Source organism: Arvicanthis niloticus, chromosome 12 (genome assembly GCF_011762505.2).
Source record: "Arvicanthis niloticus isolate mArvNil1 chromosome 12, mArvNil1.pat.X, whole genome shotgun sequence".
Lineage (NCBI taxonomy): Eukaryota > Metazoa > Chordata > Mammalia > Rodentia > Muridae > Arvicanthis > Arvicanthis niloticus.
In genome coordinates, this window is record NC_047669.1 from 10,440,557 (window position 1) to 10,463,045 (window position 22,489).

Here is a 22,489-nt window from a genome sequence, read left to right on the forward strand (position 1 = left end):
TTCATGGTCAAAGCCTTTCACTTATTTGGTTAAGTTTATTCCAATTATTATTTTTATTATTAAGATTTATTTTTTGTGTGTATGAGTTACTTGCATGTGTAAAGGAGCATCATATGTATGCCTGCTCCCTTTGGAGGCGGGGAGAGAAAGGGAGTCACTGCCTGGGACAGGCAGTTTTGTGAGTTGCCAAGTGAGTCCTGGAAACAGAATCCCAACCCTATGCAAAAACAATAACTGCTCTTAACTGCTGAGCCATTTCTCTAGCTGCTGCCATATCATCATCATCATCATCACCAATATCATCATCACCATCACCATCATCATCATCACCAATATCATCATCACTGGAATTGCAAATGGGATTGTCCCTCCAATTTCTTCCTTAGTGTGTTTGCTATTGGTGTGTAAGAGGGCCACTTAACTGGAATCCTGCTGCTGTGTTCTAACTGTTCCTCAGTTCTAAGACTTTTCTGTTGAAAAGTTTGAGGATCTCCCCACCCCGTCCATTATGGAATCTTATCGTCTGCAAGCAGAGATATTTAGGCTTCTCCATTTTTAAATGTATATCCCTCTTACTTGCGCATCTTATTGTTCTGCCTAAGATTTCCAACACTGTATTGAGTAAGAGCAGGAAGTGGATATTCTTGTCTTGTTCCTGATTTTAGTGCTAATACATTGAGTTTTCAGCCCCTTCAACAGCTGCTCCCTGGCTTTCTAAGGACACCACCTAAGTCTGGTCTCCTCATTCCCTTTACCTTGTTAATCTACTTTCCTTATTTCTTAGCTTGTACCTTTGTCAGTTTGTGCACTACTGTATCAAAGGGCTTAGGTACATAGGAGACATGGTAAATGCCAGATGAGGTTATGTTTCTGTGTTCTCACTGGAACTAAAAGCAGCTTAAAGTTACGGGGTTAATTTTGACTCACAGTTCAGAGGAATGTAGCCCATCATAGAAGGGAAAGCACTGTGGCAGCAATGGCTTAGTCCTTGGCTGTGACCCAGAAGCAGACAGGGGAGCTGTTGGTCCTCAGCCTGCTTTCTCCAGTTCTCCCTTTTAGTTCAGTCTGGCACCCTAACTCATGACATGGTGTCAGCCCCATGTAGAGTGACTTTCCTCTCCAGTTAAAAGTACCTGGAAACTCCGTCACGGACATCCAAAAACACGTATCTCTTTAAAATGCCCTGTTTCTTTCAAGTGACATTACTCCTTGACCACCCAGAAGTACAAGCTGCCAGATAATCTTCTGCTCACCCAAGGGCTGGCTCCAGATTCCTTCTGTTTACTTTAACACTTTATAAAACTTTGAGCTATTATAAGACTACATTAAACAAACAGTGTGTATGCTGTTATGCACACTCAGTTGTGAATAGCAATTCATGCCGTTTGCTATGCAGTCTGATCCTTTATCATATTTTGTTTGACTGACTGATTTGATTTGATATTTTTAAGACAGACTCTTCCTGTGTATATAGCCCAGGCTAAACCCAAACTCAGTCTCCTCCCTCCTCGGCCTCTTGAGTACTGTAATTATCAGCGTGATGTACGTGTGACAGACATCAATCCCTGAATACTTGGTAGGAAAGCACAGGTTCCTATTTCCTTTTACGTACTAACTCACACACAGATACTGTGTTCTGCAGCTTTGCCATTTTAATTTCGTTTAATGTAAATATGTTCAAAGCCAATTTTAATATTTTAGCACATTTATATTTTGAAAAATTAATAGTGTTTTAAAAATATTCTTACTTTGGGTTTCTCCATTGTTTCCTCAGTGTTAGATTAGTTTCATGCATCCCTGAGTGGAAAGTTACATAACTGATGTTGTTGCCTGTGGGGAGGGGATGTCCCTTGTGACCACCAAGGCCAGCGAGGGGAGGCAAGACAGAAACTCAGTTCTGTGTGACTCAGGAACTCGTGATGGTTCAGTCTTCAGGAGTCTAACACTAGGTAGTTTTAGGCATATTTAAGTACAACCCTCAAATCCTGTGTGTATAGCAAAGCTTAAAATATGATTGCATGGAAGCTCTTGTAGAGTACAAGTGACATCTTGTGCAAAGATAGGTTCTACAGATTAAGGAAGCAGGTTCAAGGTAAGCAAGCACATGATAATGGTCTGGGGGTGGATAACGCAATAGCATAAGGTAAATGTAAGGGTTGGTGATTGGGCAGTGTGGCCTGGGCATACAGATAACACAGGGCACCAGGCTACCTCCGCTATGTTCGTTCCCAGCCTTCAAGATGGAGACAGTTCTACAGCTCTTCCTTTGAAGAGACAGCCCTGTTTAACATTCTTGCTTTCCCCATGTTTATCTGTGAGCACAAGGACCTACATGCCTCTTACAGTAGCCCCAAAATGCACACGATAAGGAGACTGTGTCCATCTCCTGATTTCGTTGATTGTATTTTGATCACATAGATACAATGTTACCTGCGCTTGTACCAAATGGTCACTATTTAATTACTTTTCCCCCTGTGGTCCATAAGTGACCTCTTTAATATGTGTTGTTCTGTTCTGTTCATCATTATTTCTTTCTCTACTTAACATTAATAGATTACTTTTATCCAAAACTATCTTTTCTTCAACTTGTGGCAACTCTTACCACACTCCGAGATCAACACTCAGAATTCCATCATGGCAAGGCTTCTTTTTTTATTGAAAATATTTTTTTCTGTTATTAAACCTTTATGCTTCTAGAAGAGCAGAAAACTTCGTTATGTTTCAGCAAAAATGCTGTAGTTGGTAGTACACAATAGATTTACATCTGAGCCTAGGTTTAGGTTTAGGCAGTTCGTGGCATTGCTTTGCATAGTAGGCCATACTGCAAAATGTTTTGTGTTCAGACCTACGGCTGCAGGGAGGTCCTGTAATACAATATGGATGAGAAGTCCCCCAGACACCTCCGATTCCTTACGAATTTGCTTTTGAATTATTTTGTGGTTGTTGTGCATTCTGAAACCTTTTCCTATTGCTACATGCCCACAGTTATACATGACTCCTTGTATGTTATGACAGACAGGTTAAGAAACTGGTTATTGGCCGGGCGGTGGTGGCGCACGCCTTTAATTCCAGCACTTGGGAGGCAGAGGCAGGCGGATTTCTGAGTTTGAGGCCAGCCTGGTCTACAGAGTGAGTTCCAGGACAGCCAGGGCTACACAGAGAAACCCTGTCTCAAAAAACCAAAAACAAAAACAAAAAACAAAAAACAAAAAACCGATTATTACAGGCCAAATAAAACAGTTTGTGCCTGACACTCCTCTCTTCCTCCTTCCCTTCCTTCTTTTGGTAAGGACTCAAAGATTGTTATTTTTTTCCCCCAGGTGGTTTGTAATTCTTAACTGTTCTGAATTCCTTTTGTGGCAAATTATTCCAGATCTGGCCAGTGCTGGCTCCTTCAATCTGGTTGTCTTTTATTTTCTTGTGATGTACACACTCTCACAATTTTTCTTTCTTGCTTCCTTCTTTCTTTCTTCTATCTCTCTCTCTTTCTTTCTCTCTCTTTCTCTCTTTCTTTCTTTCTGTGTTTCTTTCTTTCTTTCTTTCTTTTTTTTTTTTTTTTACAGCACTTTTGTGCTTCCTGGTATAGTGATATGTTCCAGGGCGTTTTCTGGGCTTTGAGTACCCATCATTATTAATTTAGTTGTGAACATACAGATGGGATGTTCTGAGCGAGAGATAAATTTCTTAGCAAATACTATACAGTGAAGGATAGGAGGGAGGCGTGGTGGTGCACACATGGAATACCAGCTACTACAAGGCAGGCAGGATCACTTGAGCCTAGGAATTCAAGTCCAGCACAGGAAACACAGTTAACCCTGATTGCCTAAGTGTCTGTGGTAAAAGATAGTGGGACAAAAGCCTGACCAGTTACCCCAAATTACTAACCAGACACTGTTCAGGCAAAAACCAGCCCCCCCCAAAGTGTTTTTTTCTTTGCTGTATGAAAGTCAAGTGTAGCTGCCCCTGGGCCCTGTTAATGGGCTCCTTACCCCACACACTAGTAAATGAATTCACCCAAAGTGAAGTTCACAGGCCTCTCTACCTTGAAATATAAAGACGGAGGAACCCGCCCCCACTTCAGTCTCTTGGCTCTAGAGGTCTCACCCTAGCCATACACACTGGGCTGGGACCGTTTGCCTGACCAGAACCTCAGAGAAAATGTGTTGTCTAGATCAGAGCAGAGCCCTAAATTCAGGAAACAGCTAAAGATTTGATTCCCTTGCGAACAATTGAGGGCAATGTTCAGGGGCACCCCAAGTTCAGAAATCTTTTAGTCGTGTTTCCTTGCTTGCACAGGGACCGACCAGTGGTTTTCTTCTGTTACCTTTAAACTCACAGGCTCTTTTTTAGTGAAAAGTGGTCTCAGAAACCAAGCTCTGACACTAGGGTGCTCACTCCTGATGGAGTAGCATTGATTCTTCATCCTTTGAGCAGGTAGAGCTAAGAAACATATACATACTTACATTCACATCATAGAAGAATATACACACATAACACATGCGTATTTATATACATATTTCTACGTACATGTTTATATGTATATAGCATATACATACACAGAGGTATGAATACACACGTGCTACACATGCGTGCCTTTATCTCACAGCGTCAAGCACTTAGATTTCTTCGTTGATGTTCAGATATATCTTCACGTCTATTACTGTATCTCACAAAGCATGCTCACATGCATGTACACATACGCTCACATAGGAACCTTCAGTCAGCTCAAAATGCAGTAGTAGAATACCACATAATAAAATCCACAGTTTATTTTTCTCAAAATCATGGAGGCCAGAAACCCAAGTGATGGTGGCATCACAGTTGGTTTCTGGTGACAGCCAGCTTCTCACTATGATCTCATTTGGCCTTTCTTCCGGTACACAGACAAACACTCCAGTGTCTCTTTCTCTGGTGAGAACATCACACTTAGTGAATGAGGGTTCCACCCTATGGCCTCATTTAACCCTCAGTGGCTTCCCTAAAGGCCCTGGCTCTAAATACAGACGCGCTGTGAGTCACGTTTGCATCATTTCAATATGAGGGGCACAGCCCTACACAAGAGAAAGTGTTCTAGGAAGAAAAGCATCCCAACTAGTCAGAGATAAGGTCTGGACAGTGGAGTTGTGTGCAATCACAGATGAGTAACCCCACCACCATTGTGTGTGTGTGTGTGTGTGTGTGTGTGTGTGTGTGTGTACTTCACTTGTTTCCTATGTATTTGTCACTTTATAGTTGGGAAGATTGCTTTGAGCAGCAACACGTATCTGCCTGCAGTAACCTTTTTGTGGCAAATGTTCATCAAAGGTCTGTTGCTGTGGGGATGTCTGAGTCTCCATATCATGGTTTCACCCCTCCCCCATCACGAGCCTTTGGATCAGGTCATGCTGCCAGATATATAGGAGCCTTAGTGAAAAGCTTTGCACTTCCCTGCACTGGTTGGTACCCTAGGCAAGGCCTGATAGAATGTGGTGTGTGTGTGTGTGTGTGTGTGTGTGTGTGTGTGTGTGTACAAGACATTTAGGCCTAGAGGTGGGGAATAAGTCTACCAAGACCACAGAGGGGCAGCTATGGTGGGAGCAGGGCAGGAACTCACACTTCACACTGCCACACCCCCACACCCCCGAAGTTCTCAGGGATTCTTTCTTTGAGATAACGTTTGAATGTCATCTGATGGGAATGGTTGTGGATAGGTTCAGAACCCTGCAGTTTGAGGGGTGTTGGAGGGGTACAGTGGTGCTTCATAGCTTGTCCCTTTTCTTTCTGGCAGATCTCAGCCCTGGCCACTTTCTGCTCCTCTACCCAGAGCTCCCATTTCTCTCCTCTCTCTGGTCTGGTCTCTTAGAATGCTTTTTCATTCATCTCCAGCAGCTCGGGTGAATGAGTGGTTGCCATGTGGGCAAGAGAATGTGCTTTATATAAATTCCTGGCAGTTGTAAGAGGGTCACGTGTTCCTGCCGGAGCAGGAGGAACACCTGGTGGGAAGCTGCCCATCAGCCTTCAACCCGTCTCTGCCTCAAACTTAGCCTCTCACACACTCCGACTTCTCTCTTTATTCACTGATAAGATGGTGCTCCAATCAGTCCTGGAATCTCCTGATGTGATGTGTTAACCTCAGGCAGCAATCAGTGTTCTCATGATACTGGACCTTGTGTGGTGTGAGTAACGTTAATGTTTTGATTAGCCATGTAGCCTCTCAAGCTGGATGGAAGACTCGTGGTCTGACTCATAGGCTAGTAAGCTGTGTGATTTGGGAAAGGAAGTTCCTTCGTATCTCTGAGTTTATTACAACTTTTTAGAAATGGGCATATTAATGCCTCTTAGGGCTATTGTGAATACTTTTTGAGATAATGTTTAAAACACTCAGGTTGTAGCGAGCATCATTGAATGATTTATTTATTTGTTTATTATAAATAAGAACCTTTGTTTCTCTTGAGGGGTTTCTGAGGACAGTAAAGCCACAGATGTTGGGAAAGTCTGCAGAAGCCAAACGAGGCTGCTCCTAGCTAGCCTCTTCCCTCACATGTTGAAAGATCAGCTGGAGGGGTCAGTGCTAAGAGGGGGTGACATTTTAAATCAGTCATCGTGAACGTGATTATGATGCTGTAGAGTTACCTGGCATCCTCATTCTGCTGACAGAGATAGAGATGTGGTCTGGAGGAGATCCTTCTCTTCTGTATCCCACAGTTGGAGCCGGCTTCTCGAAGTCTTCCTACACACACGTAATGGAAGGGATAGGGCAGTTTGTGACATTGTTATGCTTTGTACCGTACATGGATCATGCATTGTCAGGCATTGTAGGAACACTATGATGCAGTGATGCTGTGATGTAGGACTCGGGCCTATCAATAGTGACCAAGGTAAGAAGGGATTATTGTCCTTTTCTTCCTCTCATTTTCAGTCACTTTTCAATTTTGTTTTTGCCATATGCATCATGCACTTTTGACAAGGGAAACATCATGTCTGGCTATTCTTTGAGATGAGTATTTTAGTTGATCTCAGTGTGTGTGTATGTGTATACATGTATATGTGTATGTGTGTATATATGTATGTGTATGTGTATATGTATGTCTGTGTGAATGTGTGTGTGTGTATATATATGTGTGTATGTGTGTGAATATATGTGTACATGTCTCTCTGTGTATATATATACATATATATACATATATATACACATATATACATATATATGTGTGTGTGTGTGTGTGTGTGTGTGTGTGTCTGTCTGTCTGTCTGTCTGTTTGTCTGTGTGTTAAAGGGACGTAGCTGTCCTTACTTTTAAGCCTTTGGGGTTACTTTTCTTTCCTGTTCACTCATGTCCCAGATTTGATTATTAAAGCAGCTCCTGTTCTTTGTTTGTTATTTTTGAGATTACAATCTGATTACAGTATTTTCCCCTTCCCTCCCTCTAAATCTCTCCATGTACTCCTCCTCTGTCTCCATTAAATCCACAAAATCCACAATCTTTTTCTCTAATTGTTATTCAGCACACTCTCTGTCTCTGTCTCTGTCTCTGTCTCTGTCTCTCTCTCCCTCTCGCTCTCTCTTTCTCTCTCTTATTCCTCAGTATACTGTTGAGTCCATGTAATGTTTACTTGTGTGTATGTGTTTTCTGGGCTTGGCACTGGACGCCTGATCGGTGTGCTCTCTCCTGGGGAGGACCACCCCTCCTGCTCCAGCTTCTCTCGGCTGCCTGTAGTTCTTTCTGTAGGGTCTTGGTGACAGAGAAACTATGGTCTGTGTTGGCTCCTACGAGAGACAATGTAATCAGACAAAACACTAGACTCTGTGGATGGTTGAAAGGATTTCCATAGATCCTTAATTATATTTAAAAATGACTTGAAGTCCCACTTTCCTGACTTGTCCTGTGAGACCTAAGGACCCTCTCTTCAGAATATTATTAGTATTGGAGACCCAGAGTAGCCAAAGCAAGACAGCTAGCTTACTATTTTAGAATTTTTTTCAAGACCAGGCATCTGCCCAGAGTGGTGGGCACACTGACTGAGTTCAGACAATAGTTTTATAGTACAGAGTGCCTGTCTCTTCATTCCTGTCCTCACTGGGGAGTAATCAAGAGGGGATGTCTATACCACCTAAGGATTACCCTTCCCTTTGGCACTTATGCTTGTCTATTTCTTACCAAAGATAAGTAGTGGGTGGGCTTATCATTATGTTTTATGTTGTGTTTATTTAAAGCTTGTCAGACATATGACCCTGCCATGTCCAAGGTCATGGCTGTTAGTAATTTGGGGTGGGACTGTAGCTGGACTGGCAGAAGGTAGCAGGGATCCAGTATTCTCAGTGTATCTGTAACTGGACCCCAGCCAGTGGCATCTTTGAAATTGAGCCTGTTTTGTTTTGTTTTGTTTTGTTTTTAAATTTCTTCTACCCCTGGGAGAGATATGTATCTTAGTTAGGGTTCTACTACTGTGAACAAACACCATGACCAAGGCAACTCTTATGAAGGACAACATCTAATTGGGTCTGGCTTATAGGTTCAAAGGTCTAGTCCATTGTTATTGCAGGACCATGGTGGCATCCAGGCAGGCATGGTGCAGGAGGAGCTGAGAGTTTTACATCTTCATCTGAAAACTGCTAACAGAATACTGGCTTCCAGGCAGCTAGGAAGAGGATATTAAAGCCCATGCCCACAGTGGCACACCTATTCCAACAAGGCTACACCTGCTAATAGTGCCACTCTCTGGGCCAAGAATATGCAAGCCATCACAATATGGCTGTAGGACCAGGGTTCGGTACTATATTCACTGTGGCCCTTTAGATTCAGAGTCTGAGAAACCCTTTCTAACCAATGGCTGACAGCTGGTAATAAGCATAGTTCACACTAGCATGATTATTTTCTCAGCCATTTTAGGTCCTCATGGGGCTCTAGGCCTCAGTTGGTACCAAGCTGATGTTGTGCCAGGTGTTGTGATGCATTTACACATAAATACTCATCTTACAGCTTTTCTCTTTCTCACCATAGTTAGTCACCACAGAAAAGCGCTTCCTTAAGGACAGTTTGTACACCGAAGGAATCCTGGTTGTATGGGACCCATCCGTGTATCATGTAGATATTCCAAAGGTAAGTGCCTCTTCCATCTGCCCTCAGATTTCCTGTAATCAGAGACTGTGTCCCTACTGTACTACCTACTAAGGGCTATGATTTTGTGATGTTCATGATCTGCTAAAAGACAAGGCTGATCCTCTGGCTAGGATGTTTGTGTGAGGTTTCTCTGCTGAGCACAGCGCTTCCTTCTGTTTCAGTGGTATCAGAAGCCAGACTATAATTTCTTCGAAACCTATAAGAGTTACCGAAGACTTCACCCCAGCCAGCCTTTTTATATCCTCAAGCCCCAGATGCCATGGGAACTATGGGACATCATTCAGGAAATCTCTCCAGATCTGATTCAGCCAAACCCCCCATCCTCAGGCATGCTGGGTGAGTCTGCGCGTCGAGAAGTCCTGTGTTTGTTTTGTAGAGGACCGGCTTTCTTCTTCAGTCTCTTTCATTCACCAGGATAACTTTTCTACTTGTATACTAAGTCCTATCTCAAATAAGGCGGGATTTTCAGTCTTAAGATGTCTGCCAAGAGAATTTAGTCAGGCATCTAAGGCCACATTCAGCTTGTACCACAATGAGGAGACTACCATCCTACTGTAAGAGAGAAGACCCCAGCTAGCTGATGGTCAGAGAGATTTCCGTGGAGGAGAGAAGGGAGGACTTGACGTGGAGCTATAGCATAAACGGAGGCACACCCAAAGAGGAGGAAGGGAGAAGATAGGACCTTGGATGGGGTAATTGTAAGCAAGACCCTTGTCTTAGGCTTACAATTGAGAAAGTGTGCCAAAGCTCATTAATCGAGTGATGGTTTAATGCAATATTTTTAAAAATTTTAATGCCAGAAATTATAATGAACAAAAAAGGTTTCATATGCAAATATGGGTAGAATTGGTAACATTGCTCTACAGAGTCGTGTTCTGAACCTGATACAGACTTTGTGGATGCTTTTGTCACAACTGTGAGAGAAACTGGGCAAGCTTGTCTATGTGGGGCCATGTAGAAAGTGGGAAGCAGATAGCTTTCTGGGGTTGGCTGGGGATAAGGGCACTGAATGCTGGTCAAAGGCTCTCAAGCTCTCTCCACATCCCTCAGATCTTAATGCTGATTTATCCTTCCCTCCCTTTCTCTTGGGATGAACCACTGGGGCATTTCCATGAATGGACAGGCTGTCTCTGCAGAGGGATGGACACTCCTTCCATGGGCCCCTAGAGTGGAACGTCTTTAACCACATGATTCCAGGAACTCAACACTGTGTAGTTCATCGGCTTACTTCCCATACTAGAGGGCTATCTTTCACTTATCTATCCTTGTGGGTTTGGTATGGTAAATGTTCCCCTAGTAAATGAGTGGCTTAGTTTTCTGCTAGAGATGAGGATGAAAAAGAAACCAGGGACCTTGCAGTGCGTCAGCCCCTTCATACCCTCTGCTTCAGCATTCAGGTAGCTGCATCTGGGTTTTTCCTGGAGCTTTTAGAACAGCAGTGGTTGGCAGATTGAGGAATACACTTCTGGTTGCCCCAGTGCCCTGCTGCTGTCTGCATTGCCCCTGTCATACCTGTTCCTTCCTAACCACACTGCCTCCTTACCTCTCACCAGTGCACTTGGGCCTTACTGAGAAGTGTTCTCTCCTGCCATTCCTAGGGATGCTTCTGTAGTGCCTGAGTCAGTCAGGCCTTTCTCCCTCGTTGAGTTAGGAGCAAGCAGAAGTCAAAAGTGTTTTTCCAGTGTGCGGTTCTTCTGGAACAAAGTTGCTCCCACAGTCTGTATCTTAGCTCTCGGTTGGGAACTGCTCTATTTTAGAAACTTCGTATTACGAGTTACTGAAAAGGGCTCTTTCCACCGATCTTATTTAACTCCAGCAATAGCCCACATAGTAAAGCTTTACACAGCTCTTCCTCTTGGGACAGATGAAGAGCCTGAAGCACATAGAAGCATTGTTTCTTACACAAGACAACTCAGCCAGTCTGAGTCGTCAGATGAGTCCCCTGTACCTGGATGGGCTTATGTCTCTCTGCACAGCCTCCCGGAACAGCACCAGTGTGCGTCATGCTTTGGCTCCTCGTGTCTTATTCCAACTAAGGGGAAAAATCTTCTGTCCTCAGAACTATGTCCTACAGGTATTTTATGAGACCGTCTCCATTATTCTCCATGAGGCCTTGGCAGGGTGAAGCAATGCCAGGAAGTGCTAAGTGCAAGTACGAGTGACAGCATTGTTTGATTTGTTGTCTCAGTCACATTGGGTTTTTATAGCTTAATCCATTGATTAATTTACTAACTGGGTCCTTTAATGCGCTAACATGGCGGTAGGTTTACCTATCATGTACTGGGACCTGGCCTTGGTGTTGAAGGCACAAAGGTATAAAATGTACCATTCTGCTGGCCTTGGCTTATCAGCAAAGCCCACACTGGGAATCATAAGGACAAATAGAACTCTGGGTGACTGCTCACCAAATTCAAGGTGCTAAGCAGCTGCAGTCACTGGCAGAGATCTGGGTTGCTCGTGGTTGCTGGACATGCCTTCCCTCTGCTTCTTCTCTCCAGGTATCATCATGATGATGACGCTGTGTGACCAGGTGGATATTTACGAGTTCCTCCCATCCAAGCGCAAGACGGACGTGTGCTACTATCACCAAAAGTTCTTTGACAGCGCCTGCACGATGGGTGCCTACCACCCGCTCCTCTTTGAGAAGAATATGGTGAAACATCTCAATGAGGGAACGGATGAAGACATTTATTTGTTTGGGAAGGCCACCCTGTCTGGCTTCCGGAACATTCGCTGTTGAGCACAATGTTCCTAGCCAGGCACCCTCCTCTTCCTCCATAGGTCATTTTATGGCTACTCTCCTGGTTACCGCTGCTTGAGGGAGTGTTTTTATTCAACAGGCCCAGTCTGCTTCCTGCACTCTAGAGAATCTCGCTGACAAGAGTTCTGGGGCCTTCAGAGCCTGATGGCTAGGAGGCAGACCCAGCCTTTCCTGCAGCCACAAGACTATGGAAGCCCATATTCTTGCCACATACGTTCCTCTTAGAGAGCATCCTCGTGTCCTTCCACATGGGTAGGGGGAAGATCCACATTTCTCACCAGGGTTGCCAAAACTAGACTTTGTTTTTTTTTTTTTTTTCCAACCAAATGATGTTGTCCTAACAAAGGAACATCCTCTGTGGCTTGAAATCTCTCCTTAAAAATCTTGATTTTACATCGTTCACATCTCCTAAATCATGATTTCTGACAGATGCAGGCTGGTTTCAGGGAGGGGAAGCAAATAATTGGGACAGGATGAGGAAGCCTACTCAGTTACTCCAGAGTAAAGTTCTTCCCAAGGGCACTCACTTGGGGACATAGTGCCATTGTCACGCTGTCTGGCTAAGCTGATCCTTAATCCTGGGTGCTTATGAGCAAAGGATCTTGGGTAGCCCACTTCCCACTCCCTGTGGAAACGAAAGGTCCAAAAACCTTTCCCAAGTTGGTCTGTTCCCAACCTGATCAGAGTTGAGTGGAAGAGAGAGACACCCAACAGGCAGCTAGAATGCAAACCTTCCATGTACTCAGTGACCTGGTCTCTTCTTTAAGAGCCTGCTGCCTGTACTCCCAGGAGGGGCCAGCTCTACCATGTTCTTGTATTGCTGAGGCACTGGGGAAGCTCTTAGAGGAAGAAAAGACACACGCTACCTGTGTCAAAAGATCTATTTTCATTTTCCCTTTATCACTGATGTTACATTCTGAGTGGCCTTTTAGAACATGGAGGCCTAAGGTATTTTACTAGGAAGTCCCTACCCACATTGACACCAAGTGCTGCCCCACAGTAGACAGGTTAGTCAGATAGACTAGGGCTCTTGTATTTTTTTTAAATGTCTACTCCCTAACTTTCTCCTAATTGCTATCATTACTCTCCCTTACAACAGGCTTCCCTCCCAAATTGCTTTTAATCATTTTCTGTTTGACAAATACCCCAACTTTTGCTGACCTTCTGGGCCCCCCTCCCCCATGAAGGGTCTCTCAGGGCATGGGGAATATGTTTTCTGGGACTTAGGTTAGAACCTTAATCATAACTCATTCTCACAAGGGGTGAGGTGTGTGATCACAGATTGTCCTGCACTCCCTGCAAGGGAGTGACATTGCTCTCCGGGCAGGAAGCACCCACCCTGTTGGGCAAGCATCCTCTCACAAGGGTTTTCTGAGACTTCTCTACCTGGTGGGAAGCCACAGCGGCCCAACCAGCCCCTGATGTGGAGTGGTTCAATGACTTATGGTCAAAGTTAATGCTATGGAACCAAGGCCACTAAGACACAATCTGCTGGATTCCCAAGGCTGGCCTGTGTGCTCACAGGGCTTCAGTGTTCCGAGCTGCAGACCCACTGTCTTAGAGCTCAGAAACTTGTTTACTGCTGACTCCTTGCCTTATGCGGGCAATAGAAAGCCCGGAGTGAAAAGCCCTGGGTTTCCAGGTTGACCCCCACTTCCTCACTGTGCCACTTTGTTTCCATATCTGTAAAATGGGGGTGACAATCCTACCTCACAGGGCTGTGTGGGGACCACAAGAAAACATATGGCTGGGCTGTATAAGGACCACTGGAAAGCACGTGGCTGGGCTGTGTCCACGGTGCATAGGAAGTAGGTACCCTGCTGTCTTTCCTTGTCTCTTTCTTTATGGAGGACCACACCTGGTGATCACACCTGTGCTGGGCCTTGCTGCAAGGGAGTGCAGTGGAGAGGGGCAGGGCATCCTTTCTGTCGTGAGGCAACTGCATCATTTGCAACATGCAGAAGCGCTACCTTCTTGCTTCTTGCTGCCTGCGCCTCAGGGTGCACAGAGCGTTGGGCTGCGTGGCTGCTGTGCGGGATGGGTCTAGAGAATTCCTAGCTCACTTCAAGTTCTGATCTCACAGGCTCATTCTAACGTATCAGGACTGTGGATAGAGTGCCCAGGAAGCTGACGTTCCTTCTGTCAGCATGAGGTACATTAGAGACAGAGACTACACTGGGTAGATTCTAGTTTTTAATTATTAATGTGGGGGAATAAATTAATAAGTGTAATATGATTCTGATGTCTATGAGACTTTCTCTGTGCTCTGTAAATGTGGATGCCTGAGTAAAGTGGAATACGGAGTGGATGTGGGCGTCACTGTTAGTCTGGTGAGGTGTTTAGTATTTGCGGCAGGTAGTTTAACATCTGTGACTGAGTGCTACAGGAATGCCTCTGTCTGTGTGGGCGCTGACGTCAGTAGCCATCTATGCATCCTAAATGCAGGAGCCTCTTGATTCTTTCTGCCAATCAAATCTATCGTTGCTCTTGGTTCGGGGTTTGTGTCAGAAACTTTTTAAAACATACCTGTTAATTCTAAATTATCCAAAGATTATGTGCAAATTTTAAAATAAATGTCTTTTTCAGAAATCTGCTTCTTCTCTTCATACCTTCTAACAGGAATGACTGATTGCCACTCTTGTGTCTCTTCGAGACACATCTGGAAAGTCAAGAATCCTGAACTCCTCCAGGGGTTTCTGTCCTGGATCTCCCTCTTCAGTACTCCAAGAAAATGTGCATATATTTACTGTGAAGGATGGAATCTCAGAGATATTGACAGTTTATTGATTTTTTTCTCCCATTCACTCCTGCTAGATACAAGTAACGAAGCTATCATTAACTGCACACCTTAGGAGAGAGGAGAAATAGAACAGGTTAAAGAATAGAAGAAAAGGCTCTCGCTCTGGAATTCAGGACCCTTAGATCGGTGCCTCGTGACCTTCCTAACGCTGCAGCCCTTTAGTACAGTTCGTGCTGGGTTGACCCCCAACCCTGAAATTATTTTCATTGCTTCTTAATAGCTGTAATTTTGCTACCATTATGAATTGTAATGTAAATATCTATTTTTTGATGGCCTTAGATGACCCCTATAAAATGGTCATTTGACCCTCAAAAAAGTGGTTGAGAACCATTGCTTTAGATTCTTGGGGCAATAATGTTTTTAGGGAATAGCTAAGCATGTTTGAAGAAAAATCCTGAAAAAGAGCAGAGGTAATTATTTAAGATGAGATCATGCAGCAGTAGGGTGCCCCCCCCCCCGCCCGTATGACTAGTGTCTTCATAAAACGGAGAAATCTAGAGACAGGCACACACAGAGAAAACACCATGTAATGTTGAAGGCTGAGGCTGCAGTGATGTACAAGCCTAGGAATGTCAAAGACTGCCAGAAAACCCGCCAGAAGCTGGAGAAGCTGCCTAGAATAGATTCTCCCCCACAGTCCTCAGAGGGACTAACCTCAATCTGGGAGTTCTGGCTTCTAGAAGTTTCAGACAATACACCTCTGTTGTCAAAGCCACACACTTTGAGATACTTTACACATTATAGCCCTTAAGAAATCAAGCCTAATGCTTCCTCCCTCCACACCCCTGCTTTTTCAACTCCCAGCTGCAGCTTCCTGGGCTGGGACTGGGAAAGAGCAATAGGCTGTTCAAGGGTGGTGCTTGCTACCCAGCTAGGACTCTGGAGAATGCAGTCTTGGATGCTGGGGTTTGTGGGGCTTCTCCTTCAGGAAGTCAGGACCCTGGGCAGCCACTTTTGATGGCATCTTGATCTGAGTCTTACTGAGCAGCCGGAGAACACTGAATTGTTTCCCTGGCCCTGCATTCAATGCGTTGGCATCGTAAGCTCCTTGGACCAATGCGTCTCCATAGAAATAGAGAAGCCTTGTTTGGCTCCCATGAGAATGGGAGTTGAAAGCATAACTTGAAAGCAGAAAATAGAAAAATAATTCTGTTTGTCCAAATTTCCAGTGGCCCCATGCCTGAGGACCTTCCCACTGGCCTGCTGAGCTGGTGGGTGGGTCTCTCCATCTGTGTCTGGAGACTGGTTTCTTTTGTTCCTCATTCTGGAATCTGATTCTGTTTTTAAGATATAGATGTTAATTATGGGGAGGTGGAAAATGGGGTCTCAGTTCCTTGGCTAATTGTAAGAAGAAGGAAGCAGTGTGTGAGGTGTCACGACCCTCAGCACAGCCTCTAAGGTATACTGTGATGTGCATTGTGAGTCTAGGCTGGGTTTCCCCTCTCTAGGGAAGTGGGAGTGCTCCAATCTCAAAAGTTTACCCCACAGGCTGGGAGATTGCCATCAATTCAGAAGAGTGGAAAAGACTTTATTATCTCATAGAATGCTCTCATGATTATTTATACTAAGTCCTCCTCAGGATTAACTGGAGCACAGATTTTGATGGGAAGAGAAATACAGTTCAGGATCGTGAGCTCATAGACACCTGATGTCTGGCACTGAGAGATGTGTCTAATGGCTTCTGCCCTCTACAAAACAGAAGCCTCGGAAAATGAACCTGCCCGGCCTACGTGTAGGTATCTTTAGTAACATTGACCGGGACAATAGTGCTATATTCTTGAGCACATGTTCATAACTTCCTGAAAGAAAATACATGCAAATGTCAAGGGAGGGCGGTGGAGAGGGGCAGGGCATCCTTTTTGTTGTGAGGCAATTGCATCATGACATGAAACATGACAATGCAGGTCAAGTTCAAGGTGGAATCTGAAGAGCAAAAGGACTCCTGTTGACAGGAAATAGGTAAGCCATGGTAGGTACCAATTTTGAAACATGAGTAGGATTCCCCTTTCTTCCTTCTCTTCTTCCTCCTTCTCCTTTTTCCCTCCTCCTCTTTCTTCTATTCCTTTTCCTCTTCCTCCTCCTCCTTCCTCCTCCTCTTTTTCTTCTCTTTCTTTTCTTTTAGTCTTCTTTCCTCCATTTTCTCCCGCTCTCACACTCTTTTTCTTCCCTCACCTCTGGTAGGCAGCTGGTATTATAAGTATGATTATTCCTCCCCCCCCACCCCCACCCCATTGCCTTTCTTCAGTGAGGCTGGAATTGTCTTGTTTCTGCCATGCTTCATACCCAGGCTAGCTAGTGCATGAACTTGTCTTGTTTCTGCCACGCTGTGTACCCCAGGATAGCTAGAACATGAACTCCCCATCTCTCTCTAGGGATTCTGGGATTATAGATACATGCCACCTAACCCAGCTCTTTACCCAAGTTTCTGGGATTGAACTGTGTACATCAGGCTTGCTCAGCTAACACGGTACCCACCGTATCATCTCCTGCCTGGCTCTCTTTGTACTTATCTGACTGTATAATTCCAAGTCTTCTTCCACCGATACTGATACTTCCACTGATACTTTCTTTGTCTGACTAGTCTATGACTGGTGTTTTCTATTAAACCATTTGTCTTGGTTATTGTATTCTCTATTCCTAGGGGCTCTAGTCTTCTTATTTATATTTCACCACTAATTTAATATTGTTTATCAATTAGAAACACTTTGTCCTGTTACTCTATGTGAATAAAACATATCTTAAAAATAAATATATATATTCATTATGAAAACTCAACAGATTAGGTACAGAACACCACATAAAAAGGCTTTTTATGAAGAGCCTATAGCTAGCCTTTTCTCCTGGGGACAGATCAAATCTTTGCTTTAATATCTTGAACAAGTAGAAAATATCATGCTTGCCAGTTCTTTTCAGCACAAGATTGGATATCTTTGACCAAAATGGACTTCAACAGCAATTCAGAATGAGTTTAAATTTTTTAACAAATCATTCAGTTTTGCATCTGAATCCTCATGTAGCTCTTTACCTTTTTAAGGGAACTACTCTGAACTCATGGATGGTCAGTTCACTGATCCTCATTAACTCAGAGTTAACCCCTTACAGTTTTATTATTTCCTTCAGTGGTGTTCTACTGCCAGCCTCCTGTGTTCTGTCATAGGCGCTTGTGCAGGGAAAGAAACAGCAACTCCTCCCAGCCTCCCTTGTGTTCTTTGATGCTGGCACATCTTCACTACTTGATCTTGCCTTTGATTCTTGCTGGGCTAATTAGTGGTCCACAACCTAGCCATTGTGGACTTTGCTACTCTGTTCTCTAGGTGAGCTGGGCTCTAAGTTGAAGTCAGTCTACAGTATGAAATGTAATCCAGTGAGACTGTATCAGACTGGTTCTTCACCATTTGGAGACTGAGGCTGGATATGGAATGGTTGGGTTCCAAGGCTCAGCACTGGTTTTATGACTTAACTTGTCAGAGTGTAGGTATACTTTCTCTCTCTCTCTCTCTCTCTCTCTCTCTCTCTCTCTCACACACACACACTGTATATATATATATATATATATATATATATATATATATATATATATATCTGGGTGGGTGCTTTCATTCCACCCTGTGGTAGTCTTAAGCAGGGCACCAAAGTCAGGTATAATGGCTGCTTCACCACTGTCCCTGGACAGAGCTGGATGTTCCCACTATGGCCCTGCTTTCCAAACTCAAGGAAGCCTAGTGTTTGGTTAGGTTAAAGACTGAGGACTGGGCTTGGTTGGGCAGGGACAGATGTCCCTTTGTGACTAATGATCAGATTGGTCCTGTTCTCTGGCTTAGGGAGGTTAAGGTGAGCATTAAGGCTGTATGTGAAGGCCAGACAGGTGTGAGCCAAGGAGACCCACTGACTGCTTCCAGAGTGATACTGTTGGCTTGTCTCCCTGTTGATATGTATACAAAGCTACTGCCAAGATCTGCATGCTGGTTTCTGTGAGCCTCCCTCTGTTCTCCAACTGAGCCTTGCCATTCATGAGATAAGACCACAAGTGCCACTCATAAAGGATCCAAGAATGGTGGCAAGCCCATTTGCCTCTACTTCTCTCCTCCCTCTGTAATACCCACAGGAACCTGGGATAGTCTGTGTGTGGCAGTGTGCCAGCTTGGAAGAGGGGTAACATAGTCAACACTGCTCCTTGTATCCTCTGTGTACGTTCTTTTTTTTTAACGCAAGTAATTTATCATCATCATCACAATCATCATCATTTTACTTATTCACATTATACTCCATTCACTGCCCTCTGCCAGGGACCCCCTGTGTATCCCCCAACCGTGGTACCCTGGTACATCAAGTCTCTGTGAGGCTAGATGCATCCTCTCCCACTGAGGCCAGAAAAAGCAGCCCAGCTTTAAAAAAAAAAAAATCCCACATATAGGCAACAGCTTTTGAGATAACCTCTGCTCCAGTTGTTTGGGACCCACATAAAGACCAAGCTGCACATCTGCTACATATGTGCAGGGAGGCCTAAGTCCAGCCCCTATACATTCTTTGGTTGGTGGTTCAGTGTCTTAGAGCCTCAGGCTAGTTGACTCTGTTGGTCTTCCTGTGGAGTTTCTATACCCTAAGGAGCTGCAATCCTTCCTCCTATTCTTCCATAAGAGCTCGCAAGCTCCATCCACTGTTTGGCTGTGGGTGTCTGCATTAGTCTGAGTCAGCTGCTGGATGAAGCATCTCAGAGGACAGTCATGCTAGGCTCCTTGTCTGTAGGTATAACAGAGTATCATTAACAGTGTCAGGGATTAGTGCTTGCCCATAGGATGGGTCTCAAGTTGGGCCAGTTATTGAATAGTGATTCCCTCAGTCTCTGCTCCATCCCCCACCCCTTCATTTCTTGTAGACAGGAAAAATTTGGGGTCAAATATTTTGTGTGTGGGTTGGTGTTCCTATTGCTCCATTGGGGTTCCTGCCTGGCTACAGGAGGTGGCCTCTTCAGGTTCCATATTCCCAAATGCTGTGAGTTACAGCCAAGGACACCCCCATTGATTCTTGGGTGTCTCCCTTATCCCAGGTTTCTGTCCCTTCTTGGAAATGCCTCATACATCCCCACTCCTGTCAGTTGCAGATTTTCATTCATTCTCATGGCCATCTGGCCATCTCTCCTGTCCTGATCCTGAAGTCCCCCTATTCCCTTCCCCATCTTCTCTCCCACCCAGTTCGTTCCCTCCATCTGACTCTTATGACTGTTTTACTCCCCCTTCTCAATGAGATTCAAGCATTCTCACTTGTGCCTTCCTTATTGTTTAGCTTCTTTGGGTCTATGGAGTAGCATGGATATCCTATATTTTATGCTGATAATCCACTTATAAGTTAGTACCTACCATGCATGTCCTTTTGGGTCTGGGTTACTTTAATCAGGATGGTGTTCTCAAGATCCATTCATTTGCTTGCAAAATTCATGATATCTTTGTTGTTAATAGCTGAATAGTATTTCATTGTGTGGATGTACCACAATTTCCTTATCCAGTCTTTAGTTAAGGGACATCTAGGTTGTTTCCAGTTTTTGGCTACTATGAATAAAGCTTCTATGAACATAGTTGAAGTAAATGGAGAGAAACTAAAAGCAATTCCATTAAAATCAGGGACAAGAAAAGGCTGCCCACTCTCTCCCTATATATTCAATATAGTACTTGAAGTTCTAGCCAGAGCAATAAGACAACAGAAAGAGAATATGGGATAAAAATTGGAAAAGAAGTCAAATTGTCAAAATTTGCAAATGATATGATAGCATACATTAAACAACCCCAAAAATTCTTCCAGAGAACTCCTATAGCTGATAAACAACTTCAGCAAAGTGGCTGTATATAACATTAACTCAAACAATTCAGTAGCCTTCCTCTACACAAAGGATAAATGGGCTGAGAAGGAAATTAGGGAAACAACACCCTTTACAATAATCACAAATAATATAAAATATATTAATGTAACTCTAACCAAACAAGTGAAAGATTTGTATAAGAACTTCAAGTCCCTGAAAAAAAAATTGAAGAAGATATCAGAGGATGGAAAGATCTCCCATGCTCATGGATAGGCAAGATTAACATAGTGAAAATGGCCATCTTACCAAAAACAATCTACTGATTCAATGCAATTCCCACCAAAATTCCAGCACAATTTTTTATAGAACTTGAAAGAGAAATTCTCAACTTCATATGGAAAAACAAAATACCCAGGATAGCCACAACAATTCTTAATAAACTAACTTCCAGAGGAATCACAATCCCTGACCTCAAGCAATACTAATAGCTTGAGCAATAGTGATAAAAACTGCAGAAACAGACAAATTGACCAACAGCGTAGAATCAAAGACCCAGAAATAAAACCACACACTGATAAACACTTGATTTTTGATAAAGAAGCCAAAACTATACAATAGAAAAAAAGAAAATGTCTTCAAGAAGACTGGACTCCCAGGAGCTCTAACATGCTCAGGAGTGTAGGATGCTGAAGGAGCCTCCAGAGCAATGGGTGAGACATGCTGATGCCAAGACAAAGAATGATGTTGACCGGTAAGCTTGATGAGTACCCTGACAATGGTGACTGGAAGCTGTATTGGACTATGTTCCTAACCCACTATTGCTTACCTACACCCCTGATGGTACAAGCTGCCTTGCCTCAAGTTTTTAGACCTTGTGGAACAGAGAATCAAAAAGAGAAGTTATAATGACTCTTGTATTATTTTTAAGTGTGACCAGTTATTCATTATTCAGACTCAATCATGGACTGGTCTAGAAATCAATCAATCCAATATTGGAAATAACAGTCTTCCTTTCGCAGTCTGGTTCTGGACATCTTCAGAGACAAATATGGAAGATAGCTGCAGTTCTCTATGATGTTATGTTAGCAAGAGATAAAGTTGGGGCAGGATCTGAATTTCAAATAGGTGTTAGCACATGTGTTAAGGCTCTTTTAATTGCCAATTTAAAATTACTTTTGTCTCTTCTACAGTATTTAATGTTAAGTTGCATTGATTGTACACCTTCTAATTGTGTTTGTGTTTTGAAATCTGGCATGTCAGTTACAGAGGTCCAGCTTTTGTTTTAGTGCCTTGAGTATCACAGAACTTTGGTATTCTAAAAATAGCTTGCAAATACTGAAAGAAATGAGTCAAGCTTTAAGAGAAAGCAAGAGGATAATGGGCCTGATTACTGCTGGTATAAGAACTTTAATTACATTAATTGCCAGCACCACTGCTTCTCCAATTCCTTTGACACAAGGAGTTAAGACAGCCACTTTTGTTAATCATTTACCAAAAAATGTTACTAATGTGTTGAATATACAAGAGGATTTAGATAGGCATTTGGAATAACAGATTTATGCCCTTATCCTATTCAAATTACTGGAAAGAGGTTCAGAATTTAAGGGTAACAAGTCATCTTGAGTGTCATGCCAAATACCATTGGATTCATGTTAGTTCTAAAATTTACAGTGGCAGTCACTATAATTAGGAAGAAGTTTAAAGACACTTGCAGTGTATTTGGCATAATTCTAACACCTCTCTGGATGTTTTAACTTTACATAGTGAGCTTATGAAATTTCAAGAATGCTGCTCTGCTGATGTTGATGTGGTAGGTTCTGCTGATAAAACATCCCATGACTTGAGGTCAGTATTTCTATTTTGGTCAAGCTTCAAGTGTGGCATCTATAGCTTGATCATGCTAGCCCTTTTTGTCCTGAGAATACTTTTATTTCTGCTCATAGTGTTAAAGCTTGTCTCTAACTACATCAACAGGCTGGCAGCCAAAATACATGGCTTGAAACTTAAAATGGACCCCCAGACAGAGTTATTAAA

At 43.5% G+C, this 22,489-nt stretch overlaps 1 protein-coding gene across 2 annotated transcripts in view; it reads left to right on the top strand.

Annotated features, from left to right (window-relative positions):
- The window catches only part of St6gal1 (ST6 beta-galactoside alpha-2,6-sialyltransferase 1), a 124,897-nt gene extending 110,447 nt beyond the window's left edge, over positions 1–14,450 (top strand). For both annotated transcript variants that reach the window (XM_034515369.2, XM_034515370.2), the window contains exons 6-8: positions 8,981–9,079; positions 9,262–9,436; positions 11,599–14,450. In XM_034515369.2, the coding sequence (XP_034371260.1) occupies positions 8,981–9,079; positions 9,262–9,436; positions 11,599–11,840 (516 nt within the window). In that variant the 3' untranslated portion in view covers positions 11,841–14,450. The remainder of the gene's footprint in view (positions 1–8,980; positions 9,080–9,261; positions 9,437–11,598) is intronic.
- The last annotated feature ends 8,039 nt before the right edge of the window (positions 14,451–22,489 follow it).